This window comes from Pantherophis guttatus, chromosome 2 (assembly GCF_059756535.1).
Source record: "Pantherophis guttatus breed Tessera chromosome 2, ASM5975653v1, whole genome shotgun sequence".
Taxonomy (NCBI): Eukaryota; Metazoa; Chordata; class Lepidosauria; order Squamata; family Colubridae; genus Pantherophis; species Pantherophis guttatus.
The window spans coordinates 266,427,326-266,449,191 of record NC_142064.1 but is presented as its reverse complement, the minus strand read 5'-3'; the positions used below and the strand labels follow the sequence as shown (position 1 = coordinate 266,449,191).

General features: G+C 44.0%; 2 protein-coding genes across 5 annotated transcripts; both read right to left on the bottom strand.

The window, feature by feature from the left end:
* Window positions 1-2,130: 2,130 nt before the first annotated feature.
* On the bottom strand, window positions 2,131-12,131 carry LOC117658040 (uncharacterized). Of its 2 annotated transcripts, none has more exons than XM_087884333.1 (2): window positions 12,029-12,131; window positions 2,131-5,562 (listed from the first exon to the last, which is right to left on the bottom strand). In XM_087884333.1, the coding sequence occupies exon 2, from the start codon at window positions 5,292-5,294 to the stop codon at window positions 3,663-3,665; it is 1,632 nt and encodes a 543-aa protein (XP_087740459.1). In that variant the 5' UTR covers window positions 5,295-5,562; window positions 12,029-12,131; the 3' UTR covers window positions 2,131-3,662. The 2 variants fall into 2 exon arrangements, with proteins under 2 accessions (XP_087740459.1, XP_087740460.1); XM_087884334.1 differs by lacking the exon at window positions 12,029-12,131 and adding an exon at window positions 5,685-6,181.
* A 2,964-nt stretch (window positions 12,132-15,095) lies between these two features.
* On the bottom strand, window positions 15,096-21,500 carry LOC148115790 (uncharacterized). 3 transcript variants are annotated; one of them, XM_087884374.1, is made up of 2 exons: window positions 21,311-21,500; window positions 15,096-18,811 (listed from the first exon to the last, which is right to left on the bottom strand). In XM_087884374.1, exon 2 carries the CDS (start codon window positions 18,171-18,173, stop codon window positions 16,722-16,724), a length of 1,452 nt encoding a protein of 483 aa, XP_087740500.1. In that variant the 5' UTR covers window positions 18,174-18,811; window positions 21,311-21,500; the 3' UTR covers window positions 15,096-16,721. The 3 variants fall into 3 exon arrangements, with proteins under 3 accessions (XP_087740500.1, XP_087740502.1, XP_087740501.1); XM_087884376.1 differs by lacking the exon at window positions 21,311-21,500 and adding an exon at window positions 21,065-21,300; XM_087884375.1 differs by lacking the exon at window positions 21,311-21,500 and adding an exon at window positions 18,934-19,854.
* Between the last annotated feature and the right edge of the window lie 366 nt (window positions 21,501-21,866).

Below are 21,866 nucleotides of genomic sequence, written 5' to 3'. Positions count from 1 at the left end.
TGAGTGCCATCTCCCTATAGGGGGCAGAAGAACACGCTTGTTCTGTCTCTAATGTGTTTGTAGGAGGTTTTCATTGATTAAATGCTATCAAGTCGTTTTCTAATCCTAGCAACCCACCTTTGCAACTGAGCCATGTGAAATGTGACACTAAATAGCTTGTGAAAGTAAGGAATGTGCTGAGTCCTAAATGTTTATGAAGCTCTTACAGAATTACATAAGAAGAGTTGGAATAGACCAACTCTCCAAGCAGGAGATCCTATAGTACCGGTGCAGACAAATGGCTGTCCAATCTCCTCTTTAAAAACCCCATTGATGGAGCACCCACAACTTCTAGAGGCAAAGAGTTTCCACTGATTCTCACTGAAAGGAAATTTCTCCTTGATTCTAGGTTGAAGCCCTTTCTGATATGTCTCCCTCTGCTCCTTCTTGTCCTGCTCTCAGGAGCTTTGAATAATAGGCTCCCCCCCCTTTCTTTGTCAGCCCACCTCAATTGTGGTTATATGTCAAGGATTACCTGTAGTATCTTTTTATCTTCATTCTTGCAGAGCCTAAAGAATTGCTCTGAGCAATCTTCTCAATGTCCTACCAATCGAGGAGGTAGATTTCCACCTTGATTTTTTCCGAGGCAGGCACCTTGAGCAAAACCCTTGGAGGGTACTACTTTGTAAAAAGCTGATCTAGAGATTACTGATCTTTTTTTTTTAGCGTGATTCTCAGTGGAGAACAAAACTGCTCTACATCCTGTTAGAATAAAACTCCAGGTCCAGTTCCAAGCTGGGAATAAAATGGAGGCTGTTTAAGAAAGGGGGTAGGTTTATTGATGAGCAGAACCAGCCTGTGGTTCCAGTGCAGCTGACCCGACTGGTTGAATGAGTGGATGGATCTTGATAGTTTCTTTGATGCTGCTGGGATTTTGCAATGTAGTGATTTGTTTTGCTGTTTTGCTATTCTAATGGTGGTGGGTTAACCCTATTATGTCCTAAAAGGTCATGTTCTGGCCTTAGATGTCCCAAAGGTCCTTTTTCAGAAGGCAACTGGGCTTTCTTTTTTGTTTTCTTTTGAAGAGGTTTCCCTTCTCATCCAAGAAGCTTCTTCAGCTCTGACAGGATAGTGGGAAATGGAATCCTGTCAAAGTTGAAGAAGCTTCTTGGATGAGAAGTAAAACATCTTCAAAAGAAACAATTTTGCCTCCTGGAAAAGCACCTTTGGGACAACCATGGCCTGGATGACTGAGAATCTCTACAAACTCCTGTTCTTAGAATTTGGGTGGTGGAGAATGTAAATGTTAATGCCATCGCTGGAGATGAAGGTCTGTTACTTGTGAATTGGCTGGCCCACTCTTTCTTAATGGACACAAAATATCTGCTGGGGTCTATTAAGAAAGACTGCTTTCTTTGTTTAAAGACATGTTTCTCCATTTGTCGTTTAGGGAAATATAATATTTTGCCTCTTAATATTCCCCAAAATATTTCATTCTTCCGCGTGTAGGGTCTTTCCCACAATCCCAAAACTTTGACTGATTTCCTGTAGTGCCCAAGGATTTAGGACATGGCAGCACCATGAGGCCAGACACTCCAAGGGAGCCAGCTTCATTCCTGCTGGCCAGGGCTGCATCCAAGAGCACCCACAAACTACAAGCTACAAACTCACTGGCACAACCAATGGCTGCTTTAGGGGTTGTAAAGTTACAAAGAAAACCTTAGTTGTCCAGTTTGAAATGTCCTAATTTTGACCTCTCAGACTGGTAATGCTGGAGAAGACCAACCCTGAATCTGAGAAGAAGGCCAATCAAAACAGATCCAGTTTAGCCATTCTATTTTTTTAACTCTGCATAAAGAAATGTCATTCTTTCATAGAATTTAGGACTGAGGTAAATAGCAATGCAACATATTAAGAGGCAGAAGCCTAATTACAGCTCACATCAGAGGCAGAGTGGCTGGATTGAGGAAGTAGTGAAACTGAAAATTTAAATTTATAATGAGGAGGGAAATGAAGCTGAAGAAGACAGATTGGTTATAGAAGTGCAGAATGCAAAAGAGACAGATTACAGATAGATAAACAATTGTAGAGTGTTAGAAACCCAATGTATGTGTGGAGAACTCCCCACTGAAGAAGAATTGAGAAAAGGGCTTTCTGTTACAATTTTATTAGTTTTATTATTATTCACTGCACATCTGGCAGTTTGAGGCCATTCCGAGTGCCTTGCCTTGCCCTAACATTCATAGCAACATTGAGGCCACCCGATTTTTTCCTTGCCAAAAGATATTGATACTTCTTACATTACACAATGCATTATCACAGATGAAAGATTTTCCACCATTCAATTTTTTTCTCACATTGCCACCACCAAAGGGGATACAATAGAAATGTCAGAGTGCTGCTATCACCCAGCAGCCATCAAAGGGAAACAAGCAGGCACCTCCAAGAAAATGAGATCACAGCAGGAGTTGCTAATAAACATGGAGATCCTGTCTTGAAAGCCACAATCCCTTTTCTCCTCAACTCAATATTCCTCCTGGAGGCAGCCCTCATTTTCAGTGCACCCACAATCCCATAATGCAGTTTGCACAGTGTTAAGGAAGCGGAACAGAGCAGTTTCTCCCTCTCCCACACAACGACTCAGAAGCAGCCGCCATTTTGGCCCTGGGGGAGGTGTGACAAAATGGCAGCTGCTTCCACAAGTCCATCACATGGCCCAGGGTTGAATCCCGGGCACACTGAAAATAACGGCTGCTTCCAGGACATAGCCATCCGGCCCTGGGATGCATGTCCTGGCCTTCCTCACCAACTTGATGGTCAGAGATCTTCATAGGGTATGGAGGAAGCTGTGAGGCCTGGTGGTGGGAGTCAGGCCTAAGGACTGCAGGGACAGAGCAAGAGAGGAAAAAAGCCTTTGGGGACCCTGTGGGTGGGGAAAAGGCCTGTGGGGACTCTGTGGAGAAGGAAACACCTGTGGGGACCCTATGTGAAAGAAAACACCTGTGGGGGTCCTGGGGAGGGAAATGTCTATAGGGACCCTGTGGGAGAGGGCAAAGCTTGGAAGGATCCTGTGGAGAGGAAAATGCTTGATAAAAAAAACCCAGATAGTACACCTTTTTCAAATTAATATTTTCCATTTTTTCTCTCCAATTACAATCTACTTCAGAGATCTATTTCAGTAAAATGAATCAGGCCGGAACTTAAATAGTCAATTTCTCACCTACACTTCCATTGACAGATCAGAAATGAAATTTAAGCCTTCTCTAAACTCATCAACTTTTGCCTAATGTGGATGTCCTTGACTTTTTCTCCTGTGTGTAAACCTACATTACTTATAGGTCATTTGTATGGTTAAATTGGTGACTTTTCGCACAATTCAGATATTCAAAGGATTTTTTTCCCACACTCTGGACACTCGTATGGCTTCACTTCTGTATAAATCCTCTGGTGTATCAATAGCAGGTTCTGACAGGTTCTGGAGAACCAGAAGCAGAAATTTTGAGTAGTTCGGAGAACCAGCAAATCCCAACTCTGGCTGGTCCCAGAATGGAAATTTTGCAATATCCTTGCAGTATCCTTCCCCTTTGATGCCCACCATGCCATGCCCACCAAGCCACACCCACAGAACCGGTACTAAAAAAAATTGAATTTCACCACCTTTTTCCACAATCTACAGTAGACATTCATATCGTTTCCCTTGTGTGAGTCCTCTGGTGTTTCCCCAGTTTGGAATTCTCACTGAATTTTTTCCCACAAACAGGACATTCAAAGGGTTTCTCTCCTGTGTGAGTCCTTTGGTGTATCACTAGGCTGGAATTCCGACTGAAACTTTTCCCACAATCAGGACATTCAAAAGGTTTCTCCCCTGTGTGAGTCCTGTGGTGTTCCACCAGGCTGGAATTCTGACTGAAACGTTTCCCACAAACAGGACATTCAAAGGGTTTCTCTCCTGTGTGAGTCCTGTGGTGTTTCACCAGGCTGGAGTTCCGACTGAAACTTTTCCCACAATCAGGACATTCAAAGGGTTTCTCCCCTGTGTGAGTCCTGTGGTGTTCCACCAGGCTGGAGTTCTGACTGAAACATTTCCCACAAACAGGACATTCAAAGGGTTTCTCTCCTGTGTGAGTCCTGTGGTGTTCCACCAGGCTAGAATTCTGATTGAAACGTTTCCCACAATCAGGACATTCAAAGGGTTTCTCCCCTGTGTGAATCCTGTGGTGTTCCACCAGGCTGGAATTCTGACTGAAACGTTTCTCCCCTGTATGAGTCCTTTGGTGTTCCACCAGCTCAGAATTCCAAATGAAACGCTTGCCACAATCAGAACATTCAAAGGGTTTCTCTCCTGTGTGAGTCCTCTGGTGTTTCACCAGGCTGGAATTCTGACGGAATCGTTTCCCACAAATAGGACATTCAAAGGGTTTTTCTCCTGTGTGAGTCCTCTGGTGTTGAACCAAATTGGAATTCCAACTGAAACGTTTGCCACAATCAGAACATTCAAAGGGTTTCTCTCCTGTGTGAGTCCTCTGATGAATCACCAGGCTTGAATTCTGACTGAAACCTTTCCCACAATCAGGACATTCAAAGGGTTTCTCCCCTGTGTGAGTCCTCTGGTGTTTCACCAGGCTGGAATTCTGACTGAAACGTTTCCCACAATCTGGACATTCACAGCGTTTCTCTCCTGTGTGAATCCTCTGGTGCTCCAACAGGTGGGAATTTGCAATGAAACTTTTCCCACAAATGGGACATTCAAAGGGTTTCTCTCCTGTGTGAGTCCTCTGGTGTATCACCAGGCTGGAATTCCGAGTGAAACATTTCCCACAATCAGGACATTCAAAGGGTTTCTCTCCTGTGTGAGTCCTCTGGTGTTTAACCAAATGGGAATTTGAACTGAAACATTTGCCACAATCAGAACATCCAAAGGGTTTCTCTCCTGTATGAGTCCTCTGGTGTTGAACCAAATTGGAATTCAAACTGAAATGTTTGCCACAATCAGAACATTCAAAGGGTTTCTCTCCTGTGTGTGTCCTCTGGTGTTCCAACAGGTGGGAATTCTGATTGAAACATTTCCCACAAACAAGACATTCAAAGGGTTTCTCTCCTGTGTGAGTCCTCAGGTGTCTCACGAGGTGGGAATTTCCAATGAAACGTTTCCCACAATCTGGACAGTTATACGGCTTCTCCCTGCTGTGAGTCCTCAGATGCATCACCAAGTTGCCAGTTTCGCTAAAGCATTTACTACATTGGGAGCACTTGTAGGTCATCTCTCCTGTGTGGGTCCTTCCATGAACCAAAACTGACCTGAGGTTATGCCACATTCAGATCATTTGTATCTGCTCGTCTCCAGAGTGGATTGTCTCCTGCATAATCACTTGTGATTTGAAGACTGCTTTTCTCACAATAAGCACATCTATGGAGCTTTCCCACTTGATTTTCTTTCCTTTGTTTCACCTACTGGGGAAAGAGAAGAACTGTGTGGTTTTTCTGAAGAAAATGGAGAATATTTTTATTTCTGCCTCAATCTGCTTTGCAGTGTTGCTTGTTATTCTCAATTGTCCAATGTGGTCTTATCGGCATCCTCTTTGTCTGTAAGATTCAAATGAAAATGTAGCTTTTATTGTTTGTGAAAGGGTTGCAGAAGATGTGAAAAAGAAGTATATGTTACAATGAAAAAGCAAACATGCCACAATGCTAGAATAATATCTTACATGAATTATGACTCATTTGACTACTGGGATCCAAGTTCCATTTTTTTGTTTTTTGTTTTTTACAGAATTTATATTCTGTAAAACTCAGGGTGGTGAACACAGGTTAAAAACATACAATAATGACAACCCACTAAAACCAGATTAAAATAATAAATAACAAAAACCCAAGGATCAGAATCAGCTCATTCGTTGGAATAACCAAGTCTTCAGGCCTTGACGGAAGGAGCAGAGATCCGGGGCTGTCCGGAGCTCGGTGGGTAGTTCGTTCCAGAGTGTAGGGGCACTCATGGAGAAAGCTACTCCTGGGTGTCACCAGACGGCATTGCCTGGTCGACGGTACCCTGACGAGAGCAACCCTATGGGAGCGGACAGGACGGTAGGAAGCAGGCAGGAGATGGTCGTGCAAATATCCTGGACCTAAGCCATGTAGAGCTTTATAGGTCAATACCAGCACCTTGAAGCAGATATGGAGGACCAGCAGTAGCCAGTGCAGCTCGCGCAGGAGAGGTGTTACATGGGAGTAATGAGGGGCTCCCGTAACAACCCGCGCGGCCACATTCTGGACCAGCTGGAACTTCCGGGTGCCCCTCAAGGGCAGCCCCATGTAGAGAGAGTTGCAGTAATCCAAGCGGGAAGTAACCAGGGCATCACGGTCTAGAAAAGGGCGCAACTGGCGCACCGGGTGCACCTGTGCAAAAGCCCCCCTGTCACGGCTGTCAAATGGTCTTCTAGGGACAGCTGGGAATCCAGGAGGACACCCAAGTTGCGGGCCCTTTCAACAGAGGGCGAGTATCTCCCCCCGCCATCAAAAGTGACGGGACCTCTAGAACACGGGATGCCGGCATCCACAGCCACTCAGTCTTGGAAGGATTGAGTCTGAGTCTGTTCCTGCCCATCCAGGCCCGCACCGCCTCCAGGCATCGGGACATCACAGAAAGGGCATCTCCGGGGTGGCCCAGGGTGGAGATATATAATTAAGTATCATCAACATATTGATGATACCTCACCCCGAAACCACGAATGATCTCACCCAGCGGCTTCATATAGATGTTAAAGAGTAGGGGGGAGAGAACCAACCCCTGAGGCACCCCACAAGTTAGGGGCCTCGGGGTGGACCTCTGTCCCCCCCGTCCATACAAACTGCGAGCGACCTGAGAGGTAGGAGGAGAACCACTTTAAAACAGTGCCTCCTACCCCCAACCCCCCAAGTCGCTGCAGTAGGATACCATGGTCGATGGTATCAAAGGCCACTGAGAGCTCAAGTATGACCAGGATGGAAGAACAACCTCCATCCCAGGCCTGCCAGAGATCATTCACCAGGGCAACCAATGCCGTTTCCGTGCTGTGCCCACACCGGAAACCCGATTGGTACGGGTCTAGATACTCCGTTTCCTCCAGGAACTGTGGGAGCTTTTGTGCCACCATGGTCTCAACAATCTTCGCAATAAAGCGAAGGTTGGAGATAGGCCGATAGTTGTTAAGTGAGTCTGGATCCAGGGCAGGCTTCTTGAGGAGGGGTCGAACCACCGCCTCCTTAAGCGAGGTGGGGAATACCCCCTCCCTCAAAGAAGAGTTGATAATTGCTTGGATCCAGTCTCCAGTCACCTCCCGGGCAGCCCAAACAAGCTATGATTTTACACATCACGACATAGTAGAAATCATCTGGTCCTTAGCAGTTCTTAAAAATGGGTAAATATAACCTCAGATGAACAACATATATTACACCCATGTCATCAGTTTTTTAAACAAAAACAAAGCTGCTAAGTAGAAGCCCAGTGCTGCTAATCAAATGTTCTTGATCAATTAACATCAGCACGTGTGACTGCATCTGTAAAAGCTGAACTTGTAGGACTTTCCTGGTCTCTGGCACTCTACAGGACATTCAGAAAGTATTTAGACCCACTTCATTTTGTCAATTTTGTTATGCTGCAGCCTGATTCTACAGTTATTGAAATTCATCTTTTTCTCATTAATCAACACTCAGTACCCCATAATGACTAAGTGAAAACAGAAGTTTATAAAAATCTGTAAATTTATTAAAAGGAAAAATCTGAAACATCACTTTGGCATAACTATTCAGACCCTTCACTCAGTATTTTGTTGAAACATCTTTGGCAGCAATTACAGCCTCAAGTCTTTTTGGATATGAATGCTCCAACACTGGAAGTTTTTAAGAAGATATTGGACAACCATTTATCTGAAATGGTATAGGTTTCCTAACCAACTGGTCCAGAATGCGGCTGCGCAGGTGGTTATGGGTGCAACTCGTTGTGTCCACGTGACACCCCTCCTGCGCGAGCTGCACTGGCTCCCAGTGGTCTTCCGCGTGCGATTCAAGGTGTTGGTTACCACCTTTAAAGCGCTCCATGGCATTGGACCTGGATACCTTCGGGACCGTCTTCTGCCACCAGTAGCTTCCTACCGGCCAGTTCGCTCCCACAGAGAGGGTCCCCTCAGGGTGCCATTGGCCAAATTATGTCGGCTGGTGACACCCAGGGGAAGGGCCTTCTCTGGGGGAGCCCCTGCCCTTTGGAATGAACTGCCCCCAGAAATTCGTAAAATCTCTGATCTCCGTATATTTCGCTGTGCCCTCAAAACCATGTTGTTCCGCCAGGCTGGGCTATCAATGTAAAGATTTTAATTGGTTTTAAGTGGGATTTTAAATTTCGGGTTTTATAAATTGGGCCTATTATTTAATAATTTTAATTATTTTTAAATTTTGTCTGTCTTTGTGTTTTTAATTAGGCTGTACACCGCCCTGAGTCCTTCGGGAGAAGGACGGTATAGAAATAAAATAAAAAAAATAATAAATAAATAAATAAATAAATAAATAAATAAATAAATAAATAAATAAATAAATAAATAAATAAATAAACAAACAAACAAACAAACAAACAAACAAACAAACAAACAAACTGAGCAGAGGGTGGGCTGGACTAGAAGATTTCCAAGGTCCCATTCAACTCTGTTATTCTGTTATCTGGGGAGAGTTATAAGACTGTTTCCCAACAATTTAAACTCCATCATTCTACATTCCACATTCACAAGTGGAAAACATTGAAGGCAATTGTCAATCTTCCCAGGAGTGGAAGTCCCAGCAAATCAACCCAAGTTCAGATAGTGCAATGCTCAGAGAAATTACAAAAAATCCAAGCATTACATCTCAGGCTCTACAGGCCTCATTTAGCATGTTAAATGTTAAAGTTCATGACAGTACAATTAGAAAAAGACTGAACGAGTATGGTTTGTTTGGATTGACAGGAGAAAGCCTCTTCTCTGTAAAATGGATATGGCAGAAGCACTTAGATTTGCAAAGTTGCATCTGAACAAATTACACGACTTCTGGAACACTGTCCCTTGGACAGATGAGACCCAAGTGGAGATATTGGCCATAAAGCACAGTGCCATTTTGATGAAAACCAAACATATCAACACAAACATCTCATACCAATCATCAAACACAGTGACGAAGGGGTGACTATTTGGGTTTGTTTTGCAACCACAGGACCTGGCCGCTTTGCAGTCACTGAGTTGTCTATGAATTCCTCTCTATCCTAAAGCATTCAGAATCAGAATAGACCTGGAAAGGACCTTGGAGGTGTTCTAGTCCAGCCCTCTGCTCAAGCAGCAGATGCTATACAATTTCAGACAAGTGACTGTCCAGTGTCTTCTTCAACATTTCTAGTGATGAAGCACCCACAATGTCTGAAGGCAAGCTGTCCTACAGGTTAATTATTCTTACAGTTAAGAAGATTCTCCTTAATTCCAGGTTGCTTCTCTCCTTGATTAGTTTCCATCGGGTCTTGCCCTGCCTTCAGATGGTTTGGAAAATAAGTTGACCCCCCCTCAAATACTGAAGTACTTTATTTTATTTTTTATTTATTAAATTTGTATGCCGCCCTATCTCCAAGGACTCAGGGCGGCTCACAACAACAATCGACCAAGCAACTGTTAAAATCAACAAATATGCACAAAAATATGAAAAGTTTAAAAAATTTTAAAATACACTACCCCATCAGTCCAGCCTGGGGGACATAAATAGCCAGGTTTTCAATTCACTGCGGAAGGTGCGAAGGTCAAGAGCCAACCGGAGCCCCAAGGGAAGTCGATTCCAAAGAATGGGTGCGCTCAGAGAAAGCTCTATACTCCTGGAGATCGCTAGCCGACAGCACCCTGAGTAGGCCCTCTCTGTGAGAGCGCACCAGGCGATGGGAAGTTGATGCTGATTGCAGGTGGTCCGACAAATAGCCTGGGCCTAAGCCATGAAGGGCTTTATAGGTTAACATCAGCACCTTGACTCTCACCCGGAAGGCAACCGGCAACCAATGCAATCCGCAGAGGAGAGGTGTAATATGGGAGTATTGGGTCCCTCCCGCAACAACCCGCGCGGCCACATTCTGTACCAGCTGAAGCCTCTGGGTGGTCTTAATGGGCAGCCCCAGGTAGAGCATTGCAGTAGTTGATCCGGGAGGTGACTAGCACATGAGTGACTGTGTGTAGGGCATCTCGGTCCAAGTGTGGGCGCAACTAGCACACCAGGCGAACCTGGGCAAACGCCCCCCTGGTCACGGCCGTGATATGACCCTCCAAACTCAGCCGTGAATCCAAGAGGACACCCAAGTTGCGCGCCCTGTCTATGGGGGGGCAACACCTCGCCCCCAATAGACAGCGTTGGAACTTCTCGCTCGGCCCGAGATGCCGGTATCCACAGCCACTCGGTCTTGGCTGGGTTGTGTTGAAGCCTGTTACTCCCCATCCAGATCCGTACCGCTTCCAGGCACCGGGACATCACATCGAGGGCATCACTGGGCTGGTTCGGGGTGGATATAAAAAGCTGGGTATCATCAGCATACTGATACCCCACCCCAAAACCACAGATGATCTCTCCCAGCAGCTTCATGTAAATGTTGAACAGAAGGGGTGAGAGGACCGACCCCTGGGGCACCCCACAAGTGAGGAGCCTCATGGCCAACCTCTGCCCCCCTGCTAACAACGCTTGCCTATGACCCGAGAGGTAGGAGGCGAACCATCGTAAAATGGTGCCGCCCACTCCCAACCCCTCAAGGCGTCGCAGCATGATAATATGGTCGATGGTATCAAAAGCTGCCGAGAGATCTAATAGGACCAGGACCGAGGAATGACCCCTGTCCCGAGCCCTCCAGAGAGCATCCACCAGTGCGACCAATGCCGTCTCCGTGCTGTAACCGGGCCTGTAACCCGATTGGCACGGGTCTAGGTAATCTGCTTCATCCAGGGCCACCAGAAACTGACGTACCACCACACTCTCAACAACCTTCACCAAAAAGCGAAGGTTGGAGACCGGACGAAAGTTGCCCACTACTGCTATCATGTCCCCTCTAGTCCTTTTTTTTAAAGCAGCCAAACCCAAATCCTACAATTGTTCTTCATGTTTTAGTCTCCAGGCCTTTAATCAACTTAGTTGCTCTTCTTTGTACTTTTTCTAAATCTCAACATCCTTTTTGTAATTTGATGACCAAAAAAGTACCCCAAGTATGTTCACACTAAGGCTTTATAAAGGGTTAATACTTCATATGATTTTGATTCAAAAGTCAAATGTGAGACCCCATCTATCCAATAGCCGTTTCTCACAAACGGCTTCTCTGTTTTGGCTTTCTTTTTGTAAAATACATGATGACATGATGTAATATGTTCATGTGTTGCTGTTCATGTGAGGTTATATTTACCTACTTTTAAGATTTCTAAGGACCAGATGATTTTTACTGATATGCAAAACCATAGAAGTCAAAACAGGGTATACTTTCTCATTCACATGGCTGCATATTTGGAAATGGGAATAGATTATACGCTTGGAGATATATGTATACATGTACAGAGAAATACAAATACAAATGTATATATATGGAGAAAATCCATGTGTTTCAAGTCTGAAAAGGGTCCCAAAATGGTTCAAGTCAAACCTTCTGAGGTAATTGATAGATGTGGGGCTTTAACTGATGAAATGATACCTCAGCAGAGTTTGAAGCACCAGTTTTGCTCATGGAAGTCCTCAGCTCCAAATAAGGGCAGAAAATACTGTCCCATCTCCTCTTGAAATCCTTCAGTGATGAAGAACTCACAGCTTTTGGAGGCAAGCTGTTAATTTTAACTTGAAGGAGACTTTTTAAAATCTTCCCACCAGCAGAAAATTGCGGCCACCAGTGTTAAAGCATGCAGCACCAGAGGACTCAAACTTCGGGGAGGGAAGGAACATGTAGCAGCAGCTGATATACTTCAGCCTAGTTGCTTCTCTGCTTCCACATCTGGGAAGAAAGCAAACAGCCCTCCTTGCTCCCAGCTTCTCCTACGATCTGCCCTCCACTCACCTGCCAGATGTGTTTCGACCCTGGGAAGAGCAGAAAAACCACTCTGCACTCCAGCTTCCTCCCATGAGTGAGCCGGAAGAAGTTCCTCTCCTCCCATCCTTTCTAGCAATGCTGTACTCGATGGTTTTAACTCCTTTAAGCTCAACCACGTATGCCTATTAAGGGCTTTCTAGTCACTGATATGTGAGTGCCATCTCCCTATAGGGGGCAGAAGAACACGCTTGTTCTGTCTCTAATGTGTTTGTAGGAGGTTTTCACTGATTAAATGCTATCAAGTCGTTTTCTATTCCTAGCAACCCACCTTTGCAACTGAGCCATGTGAAATGTGACACTAAATACCTTGTGAAGGTTAGGAATGTGCTGAGTCCTAAATGTTTATGAAGCTCTTACAGAATTACATAAGAAGAGTTGGAAGAGACCAACTCTCCAAGCAGGAGATCCTGTAGTACCGGTCCAGACAAATGGCTGTCCAATCTCCTCTTTAAAAACCCCATTGATGGAGCACCCACAACTTCTAGAGGCGAAGAGTTTCCACTGATTCTCACTGAAAGGAAATTTCTCCTTGATTCTAGGTTGGAGCCCTTTCTGATGTGTCTCCCTCTGCTCCTCTCAGGAGCTTTGAATAATAGGCTTCCCCCCCTTTCTGTGTCAGTCCACCTCAATTGTGGTTATATGTCATGGATTACCTGTAGTATCTTTTTATCTTCATTCTTGCAGAGCCTAAAGAATTACTCTGAGCAACCTTCCCAATGTCCTACCAATCGAGGAGGTAGATTTCCACCTTGATTTTTTCCGAGGCAGGCACCTTTGGCAAAACCTATGTTTCTGTGATGCTGCTGGGATTTTGCAATGTAGTAAGCTCTGTTTTGCTATTCTAATGGTGGTGGGTTAATCCTATCATGTCCTAAAAGGTCATGTCACCTAGATACACCCACATTACACCAATTCTCCACGAGCTGCACTGGCTCCCTATTGGTCTCCAGGCACAATTCAAGGTGTTGGATATTACTTTTAAAGCCCTACATGGCTCAGGGCCAGATTATCTTCGATATCATAGCTCCCAGTGACCGGTAAGATCCCACAGAGTTGGTCTCCTCCAGGTCCCATCAGCTAAATAATGCCGGCTGGCGGGCCCGTGGGGGAGGGCCTTCTCTGTGGCTGCTCCAGCTCTGTAGAACAAGTTATCTCCTGAGATCCGGACTATCCCCACCCTATTGGCCTTCCGGAAAGCAGTGAAGTTGTGGCTCTTCTGGCAGGCCTGGGGCCGTTGATCTCGTGGATGCAATCTTGCGAGATCCGGCCATGAACGGTGTGCATGGGCTTTTAATGTTTTTAAAATGTTTTTATAATGTTTTTTAATAATTTTTCTATGTTCATTGTTTCCATTATTTTTGCTGTAAGCCGCCCAGAGTACCTTGGGAGTTGGGCGGCATAGAAATGCGACATTAAATTAAATTAGATTTAATGTCCTGGCTTTAGATGTCCCAAAGGTCCTTTTTCAGAAAGCAACTGGGCTTTCTTTTTTGTTTTCTTTTGAAGATGTTTCCCTTCTCATCCAAGAAGCTTCTTCAGCTCTGACAGGATAGTGGGAAATGGAATCCTGTCAGAGTTGAAGAAGCTTCTTGGATGAAAAGTGAAACATCTTCAAAAAAACAAACAAGAAAGGCCAGTTGCCCCCTGAAAAAGACCTTTGGGACAACCATGACCTGGGTGACTGAGAATCTCTACAAACTCCTGTTCTTAGAATTTGGGTGGTGGAGAATGTAAATGTTAATGCCATCGCTGGAGATGAAGGTCTGTTACTTGTGAATTGGCTGGCCCAATCTTTCTTAATGGACACAAAATATCTGCTGGGGTCTATTAGAAAGACTGCTTTCTTTGTTTAAAAGCATGTTTCTCCATTTCTCCTTTAGGGAAATATAATATTCTGCCTCTTAATATTCCCCAAAATATTCCATTCTTCCGCGTGTAGGGTCTTTCCCACAATCGCAAAACTTTGACTGATTTCCTGTAGTGCCCAAGGATTTAGGACATGGCAGCACCATAAGGCCAGACACTCCAAGGGAGCCAGCTTCATTCCTGCTGGCCAGGGCTGCATCCAAGAGCACCCACAGCGCCAATTCATTCCTGAAGGAGGAAATTTTATATCTGAAAAAATGCCATGTGCTTCTGTAAATCTGCCTGCATGGAAGTCTCCATTAGGTCAGAGAGCGAGAACAATATGCAGCAAGGCCTAGAAAATGTGGTGTAAAAAAGAGGGGTTGATTTTCTGTATATGGTAGAAGAAATGTTTCAAAAGAAATATTTGTAAAAAAAACAAAAAGGAAAATTTGAATATTCCACCCAAGCACAAGGCTGATTGAACACCAAGTTCATGTTTTTAGAGCTGTATCCTGCACTGCCATTTTAATGCAGATTTAATAAAGGATGAATGGTGATAGTGGCTATTTCATCTATTGGCTCCGTTTCTATCCACGAGAACCTCAACGTTCATAATGTCTGTTGGATCCAGTTCAGAACTGGAAGAATCATCAAGGAAGTCAGACAGACCCTCTGTAATTGTATGATTTTCAAAAGCTACAAACTCACTGGCACAACCAATGGCTGCTTTATGGGTTGTAAAGTTACAAAGGAAACCTTAGTTGTCCAGTTTGAAATGTCCTATTTTTGACCTCTCAGACTGGCAATGCTGGAGAAGACCATCGCTGAATCTGAGAAGAAGGCCAATCAAAACAGATCCAGTTTAGCCATTCTAATTTTTTAACTCTGCATAAAGAAATGTCATTCTTTCATAGAATTTAGGACTGAGGTAAATAGGAATGCAACAAATTAAGAGGCAGAAGCCTAATTACAGCTCACATCAGGCGCAGAGTGGCTGGATTGAGGTTCTACCGAAACTGAAAATTTAAATTTATAATGAGGAGGGAAATGAAGCTGAAAAAAACAGATTGGTTATAGAAGTGCAGAATGCAAAAGAGACAGATTACAGATAGATTAACAATTGTAGTGTTAGAAACCCAATGTATGTGTGGAGAACTCCCCACTGAAGAAGAATTGAGAAAAGGGCTTTCTGTTACAATTTTATTAGTTTTATTATTATTTACTGCACATCTGGCAGTTTGAGGCCATTCCGAGTGCCTTGCCTTGCCCTAACATTCATAGCAACATTGAGGCCACCCGATTTTTTCCTTGCCAAAAGATATTGCTACTTCTTACATTACACAATGCATTATTAAAAATGAAAGATTTTCCACTGTTCAACTTGTTCCTCATATCGCCACCAACCAAGGGGATACAATAGAAATGTCAGAGTGCTGCTATCACCCAGCAGCCATCAAAGGGAAACAAGCAGGCACCTCCAAGAAAATGAGATCACAGCAGGAGTTGCTAATAAAACTTTTAGATCCTGTCATCAAAGCCACAATCCCTTTTCTCCTCAACTCAATATTCCTCCTGGAGGCAGCCCTCATTTTCAGTGCACCCACAATCCCATAATGCAGTTTGCACAGTGTTAAGGAAGCGAAACAGAGCAGTTTCTCCCTCTCCCACGCAACAATGACTCAGAAGCAGCCGCCATTTTGGCCCTGGGGGAGGTGTGACAAAATGGCAGCTGCTTCCACAAGTCCATCACATGGCCCAGGGTTGAATCCCGGGCACATTGAAAATAACGGCTGCATCCAGGACATAGCCATCCGGCCCTGGGATGCGTGTCCTGGCTTTCTTCACCAACTTGATGGTCAGAGATCTTCAAAGGAGAGGAGGAAGCTGTGAGGCCTGGTGGGGTGGGAGTCAGGCCTAAGGACTGCGGGGACAGAGCAGGAGAGGGAAAAAGCCTTTGGGGACCCTGTGGGTGGGGAAAAGGCCTGTGGGGACTCTGTGGAGAAGGAAACACCTGTGGGGACCTTATGTGAAAGGAAACACCTGTGGGGGTCCTGGGGAGGGAAATGCCTATAGAGACCCTGTGGGAGAGGGCAAAGCTTGGAAGGATCCTGTGGAGAGGGAAATGCTTGATAAAAAAAACCCAGGGAGTACACCTTTTTCAAATTAATATTTTCCATTTTTTCTCTCCAATTACAGTCTACTTCAGAGATATATTTCAGTAAAATGAATCAGGCCGGAACTTAAATAGTCAATTTCTCACCTAGACTTCCATTGACAGATCAGAAATGAAATTTAAGCCTTCTCTAAACTCACCAACTTTTGCCTAATGTGGATGTCCTTGACTTTTTCTCCTGTGTGTAAACCTACATTACTTATAGGTCATCTGTATGGTTAAATTGGTGAGTTTTTGCACAATCCAGACATAGAAAGGGTTTTTCTCCTATGTGAGTTCTCTAGTGTATCACCAGGTTGGAATTCAGACTGAAACTTTTCCCACACTCTGGACACTTGTATGGCTTCACTTCTGTATAAGTCCTCTAGTGTATCAATAGTAGGTTCTGACAGGTTCTGGAGAACCGGAAGCAGAAATTTTGAGTAGTTCGGAGAACCAGCAGATCCCAACTCTGGATAGTCCCAGAATGGAGATTTTGCAATATCCTTGCAGTATCCTTCCCCTGTGACGCCCACCAAGCCATGCCCACCAAGCTACACCCACAGAACCAGTAGTAAAAAAAATTGAATTTCACCACTGATCAGTAGATCAGAATTCCGACTGAACCTTTTTCCACAATCTAGACATTCATATCGTTTCTCATCTGTGAGTCCTCTGGTGTTTCACCAATTTGGAATTCTCACTGAATTTTTTCTCACAAAAAGGACATTCAAAGGGTTTCTCTCCTGTGTGAGTCCTCTGGTGTATCACCAGGCTGGAATTCCGACTGAAACGTTTCCCACAATCAGGACATTCAAAGAGTTTCTCCCCTGTGTGAGTCCTCTGGTGTCTCACCTGGCTAGAATTCCGACTGAAACGTTTCCCACAAACAGGACATTCAAAGGGTTTCTCTCCTGAGTGAGTCCTCTGGTGGTTAACCAAACCGGAATTGAAACTGAAATTTTTCCCACAAATAGGACATTCAAAGAGTTTCTCTCCTGTGTGAGTCCTATGGTGTTCCACCAGGCTGGAATTATGACTGAAACGTTTCCCACAAATAGGACATTCCAAGGGTTTCTCTCCTGTGTGAGTCCTGTGGTGTTGCACCAGGCTGGAATTATGACTGAAACGTTTCCCACAATCAGGACATTCAAAGGGTTTCTCCCCTGTGTGAGTCCTGTGGTGGTCCACCAGGCTGGAATTCTGACTGAAACATTTCCCACAATCAGGACATTCAAAGGGTTTCTCCCCTGTGTGAATCCTCTGGTGTCTCACCAGGCTAGAATTCCGATTGAAACGTTTCCCACAAACAGGACATTCAAAGGGTTTCTCTCCTGAGTGAGTCCTCTGGTGGTTAACCAAACCGGAATTCAAACTGAAATTTTTCCCACAAATAGGACATTCAAAGAGTTTCTCCCCTGTGTGAGTCCTCTGGTGTATAACCAGGCTTGAATTCTGACTGAAACATTTCCCACAATCAGAACATTCAAAGGGTTTCTCCCCTGTGTGAATCCTCTGGTGTTTCACCAGGCTGGAATTCTGACTGAAACGTTTCCCACAATCTGGACATTCAAAGCGTTTCTCTCCTGTGTGAGTCCTCTGGTGCTCCAACAGGTGGGAATTCTGATTGTAACGTTTCCCACAAACAGGACATTCAAAGGGTTTCTCTCCTGTGTGAGTCCTCTGGTGTAACACCAGGCTGGAATTCCGAGTGAAACGTTTCCCACAGTCAGGACATTCAAAGGGTTTCTCTCCTGTGTGAGTCCTCTGGTGTTTAACCAAATGGGAATTCGAACTGAAACATTTGCCACAATCAAAACATTCAAAGGGTTTCTCTCCTGTATGAGTCCTCTGGTGTTGAACCAAATTGGAATTCCAACTGAAACGTTTGCCACAATCGGAACATTCAAAGGGTTTCTCTCCTGTGTGAGTCCTGTGGTGTTCCACCAGGGTGGAATTCTGACTGAAACGTTTCCCACAATCAGGACATTCAAAGGGTTTCTCCCCTGTGTGAGTCCTCAGGTGTCTCACGAGGTGGGAATGTCCACTGAAACGTTTCCCACAATCTAAACAGTTATACAGCTTCTCCCTGCTGTGAGTCCTTGGATGCATCACCAAGTTGCCAGTTTCACTAAAGCATTTACTACATTGGGAACACTTGTAGAGCCTCTCTCCTGTGTGGGTCCTTCCATGAACCAAAACTGACCTGTTGTGATCTGAGCTTTTGCCACATTCAGATCATTTGTATCTGCTCGTCTCCAGAGTGGATTGTCTCCTGCATAATCACTTGTGATTTGAAGACTGCTTTTCTCACAATAAGCACATCTATGGAGCTTTCCCACCACTGGGGTTCTTGAGAAGGTCGAAAATATGTGTGATCCCTTATTTAGGGGTGCTTCGATTTAAGCCCTTTTTCTTTCTTCCAGGGCAAGGCGTGCATTACTATCTGCCCTATGTAACTATCCAATTGACCTTTTTCTCCCCACTAACTTCCAGATATTTCCCCCTTTTTCTGAAATGAAAAATGACCTTTTTGTGTAACGTATATTTGAGTTTCGCATACTCTACTTTTTCCAGCTCTAAATCACTTCTTGATTTTCTTTCCTTTGTTTCACCTACTGGGGAAGGAGAAGAACTGTGTGGTTTTTCTGAAGAAAATGGAGAATATTTTTATTTCTGCCTCAATCTGCTTTGCAGTATTGCTTGTTATTCTCAATTGTCCAATGTGGTCTTATCGGCATCCTCTTTGTCTGTAAGATTCAAATGAAAATGTAGCTTTTATTGTTTGTAAAAGGGTTGCAGAAGATGTGAAAAAGAAGTATACGTTACAATGAAAAAGCAAACATGCCACAATGCTAGAATAATATCTTACATGAATTATGACTCATTTGACTACCAGGATACAAGTTTCATTATCCATTCAATCATAAAATTCACTTGTTGACTTGGGTCAGTCACAAATTCTTAGCCCTGCAAAGGGTTATCATCAAATACAGTTATGTGAAAAAGAAAGTACACCCTCTTTGAGTTCTATGATTTTACACATCACGAAATAGTAGAAATCATCTACTGGTCCTTAGCAGTTCTTAAAAATGGGTAAATATAACCCCAGATGAACAACATATGATATATTACACCCATGTCATCAGTTTTTTAAACAAAAAGAAAGTTGCTAAGTAGAAGCCCAGTGCTGCTGATCAAGTGTTCTTGATCAATTAACATCAGCACGTGTGACTGCATCTATAAAAGCTGAATTTGTAGGGCTTTCCTGGTCTCTGGCACTCTACAGGACATTCAGAAAGTATTTAGACCCACTTCATTTTGTCAATTTTGTTATGCTGCAGCCTGATTCTACAGTTATTGAAATTCATTTTTTTCTCATTAATCGACACTCAGTACCCCATAATGACTAAGTGAAAACAGAAGTTTATAAAAGTCTGTAAATTTATTAAAAGGAAAAATCTGAAACATCACTTTGGCATAACTATTCAGACCCTTCACTCAGTATTTTGTTGAAACATCTTTGGCAGCAATTACAGCCTCAAGTCTTTTTGGATATGAATGCTCCAACACTGGAAGTTTTTAAGAAGATATTGGACAACCGTTTGTCTGAAATGGTATAGGTTTCCTAAGTGAGCAGAGGGTTGGCTGGACTAGAAGATTTCCAAGGTCCCATTCAACTCTGTTATTCTGTTATCTGGGAAGAGTTATAAGACTGTTTCCAAACAATTTAAACTCCATCATTCTACATTCCACATTCACAAGTGGAAAACATTGAAGGCAATTGTCAATCTTCCCAGGAGTGGAAGTCCCAGTAAATCAACCCCAAGTTCAGATAGTGCAATGCTCAGGGAAATTGCAAAAAATCCAAGCATTACATCTCAGGCTCTACAGGCCTCATTTAGCATGTTAAATGTTAAAGTTCATGACAGTACAATTAGAAAAAGACTGAACGAGTATGGTTTGTTTGGAAGGATTGACAGGAGAAAGCCTCTTCTCTGTAAAATGGATATGGCAGAAGCACTTAGATTTGCAAAGTTGCATCTGAACAAATTACAAGACTTCTGGAACACTGTCCCTTGGACAGATGAGACCCAAGTGGAGATATTGGCCATAAAGCCAATATGGAAAATGGTGAAATCTAAAATTTGTTACTACCAGTTCTGTGGGCGTGGCTTGGGGGAGGGTAATGTGACTGGGTGGGCGTGGCCAATTTTTTTTTTTTTACTTTTAAACCATTTTTTACATGTAAAACCATGTAAAAAAATGGTTTCAAAAGGCTCTGACGATCCCAGCTGAGTTGCCTGATTGGCAGGCAACTCAGCTGGGCTCAGCAGAGCTTGGATTGTCAGAGCCATTTAAAAGAAAAAAAAAGGCTCTGATGATCAGGCAGCTCAGCTTGGCATGGGGGGGGGGCAGGGATTTTTGCTACCAGTTCTCTAAACTGCCCACCGCCATCGCTACCTACTCGCACCGAGCGAGTCCGAACTGGGAGCATTTCACCCCTGGTTGACCCCCCTCAAATACTGGAGTACTGCTATCAAGTAGTTCTCCCTTATTGAGCACAATTGGGACTGGCATCAGTCACTGCTTATACAGTGCCATAGTAACTTTAAAGGCGAACAAGTGATAAGTGATGACTACTTAGTCAACTGAACATCTCAAAAGGTCCTTGATAGCTTTTTTTTTTATTACACAGTGCTAGGTTAAGCACGGTTGAACCTGATTAATACATAAATGGGCACAAATAGGAAATACTGTGCTTGTTGGCTAGACATGGAAATAATAACAATAATAATAAAAAAAAATCTCAGAAGAGAGCAGTTGAAGATCAGTCCGATATTGTTGTCAAGAAAACAGCAGGTCCATAACAGATTAACAGAGTTGGGAGGGACCTTGGAGGTCGTCTAGTCCAATCCCTGCTCAGGCAGGAGACTTTATATCGTTCCTGATTAATTGCTGTCCCGTCTCCTCTTGAAATCCTTCGGTGATGAAGAACTCACAACTTTTGGAGGCAAGCTGTTAATTTTAACTTGAAGGAGACTTTTTAAAATCTTCCCACCAGCAGAAAATTGTGGCTACCAGTGTTAAAGCATGCAGCACCAGAGGACTCAAACTTCGGGGAGGGAAGGAACATGTAGCAGCAGCTGATATGCTTCAGCCTAGTTGCTTCTCTGCTTCCACATCTGGGAAGAAAGCAAACAGCCCTCCTTGCTCCCAGCTTCTCCTACGATCTGCCCTCCACTCACCTGCCAGATGTGTTTCGACCCTGGGAAGAGCAGAAAAGCCACTCTGCACTCCAGCTTCCTCCCATGAGTGAGCCGGAAGAAGTTCCTCTCCTCCCATCCTTTCTAGCAATGCTGTACTCGATGGTTTTAACTCCTTTAAGCTCAACCACGTATGCCTATTAAGGGCTTTCTAGTCACTGATATGTGAGTGCCATCTCCCTATAGGGGGCAGAAGAACACGCTTGTTCTGTCTCTAACGTGTTTGTAGGAGGTTTTCACTGATTAAATGCTATCAAGTCGTTTTCTATTCCTAGCAACCCACCTTTGCAACTGAGCCATGTGAAATGTGACACTAAATACCTTGTGAAGGTTAGGAATGTGCTGAGTCCTAAATGTTTATGAAGCTCTTACAGAATTACATAAGAAGAGTTGGAAGAGACCAACTCTCCAAGCAGGAGATCCTATAGTACCGGTCAGACAAATGGCTGTCCAAACTCCTCTTTAAAAACCCAATTGATGGATCACCCACAACTTCTAAAACAGTGGTTCTCAACCTGTGGGTCGCCTAAGACCATCG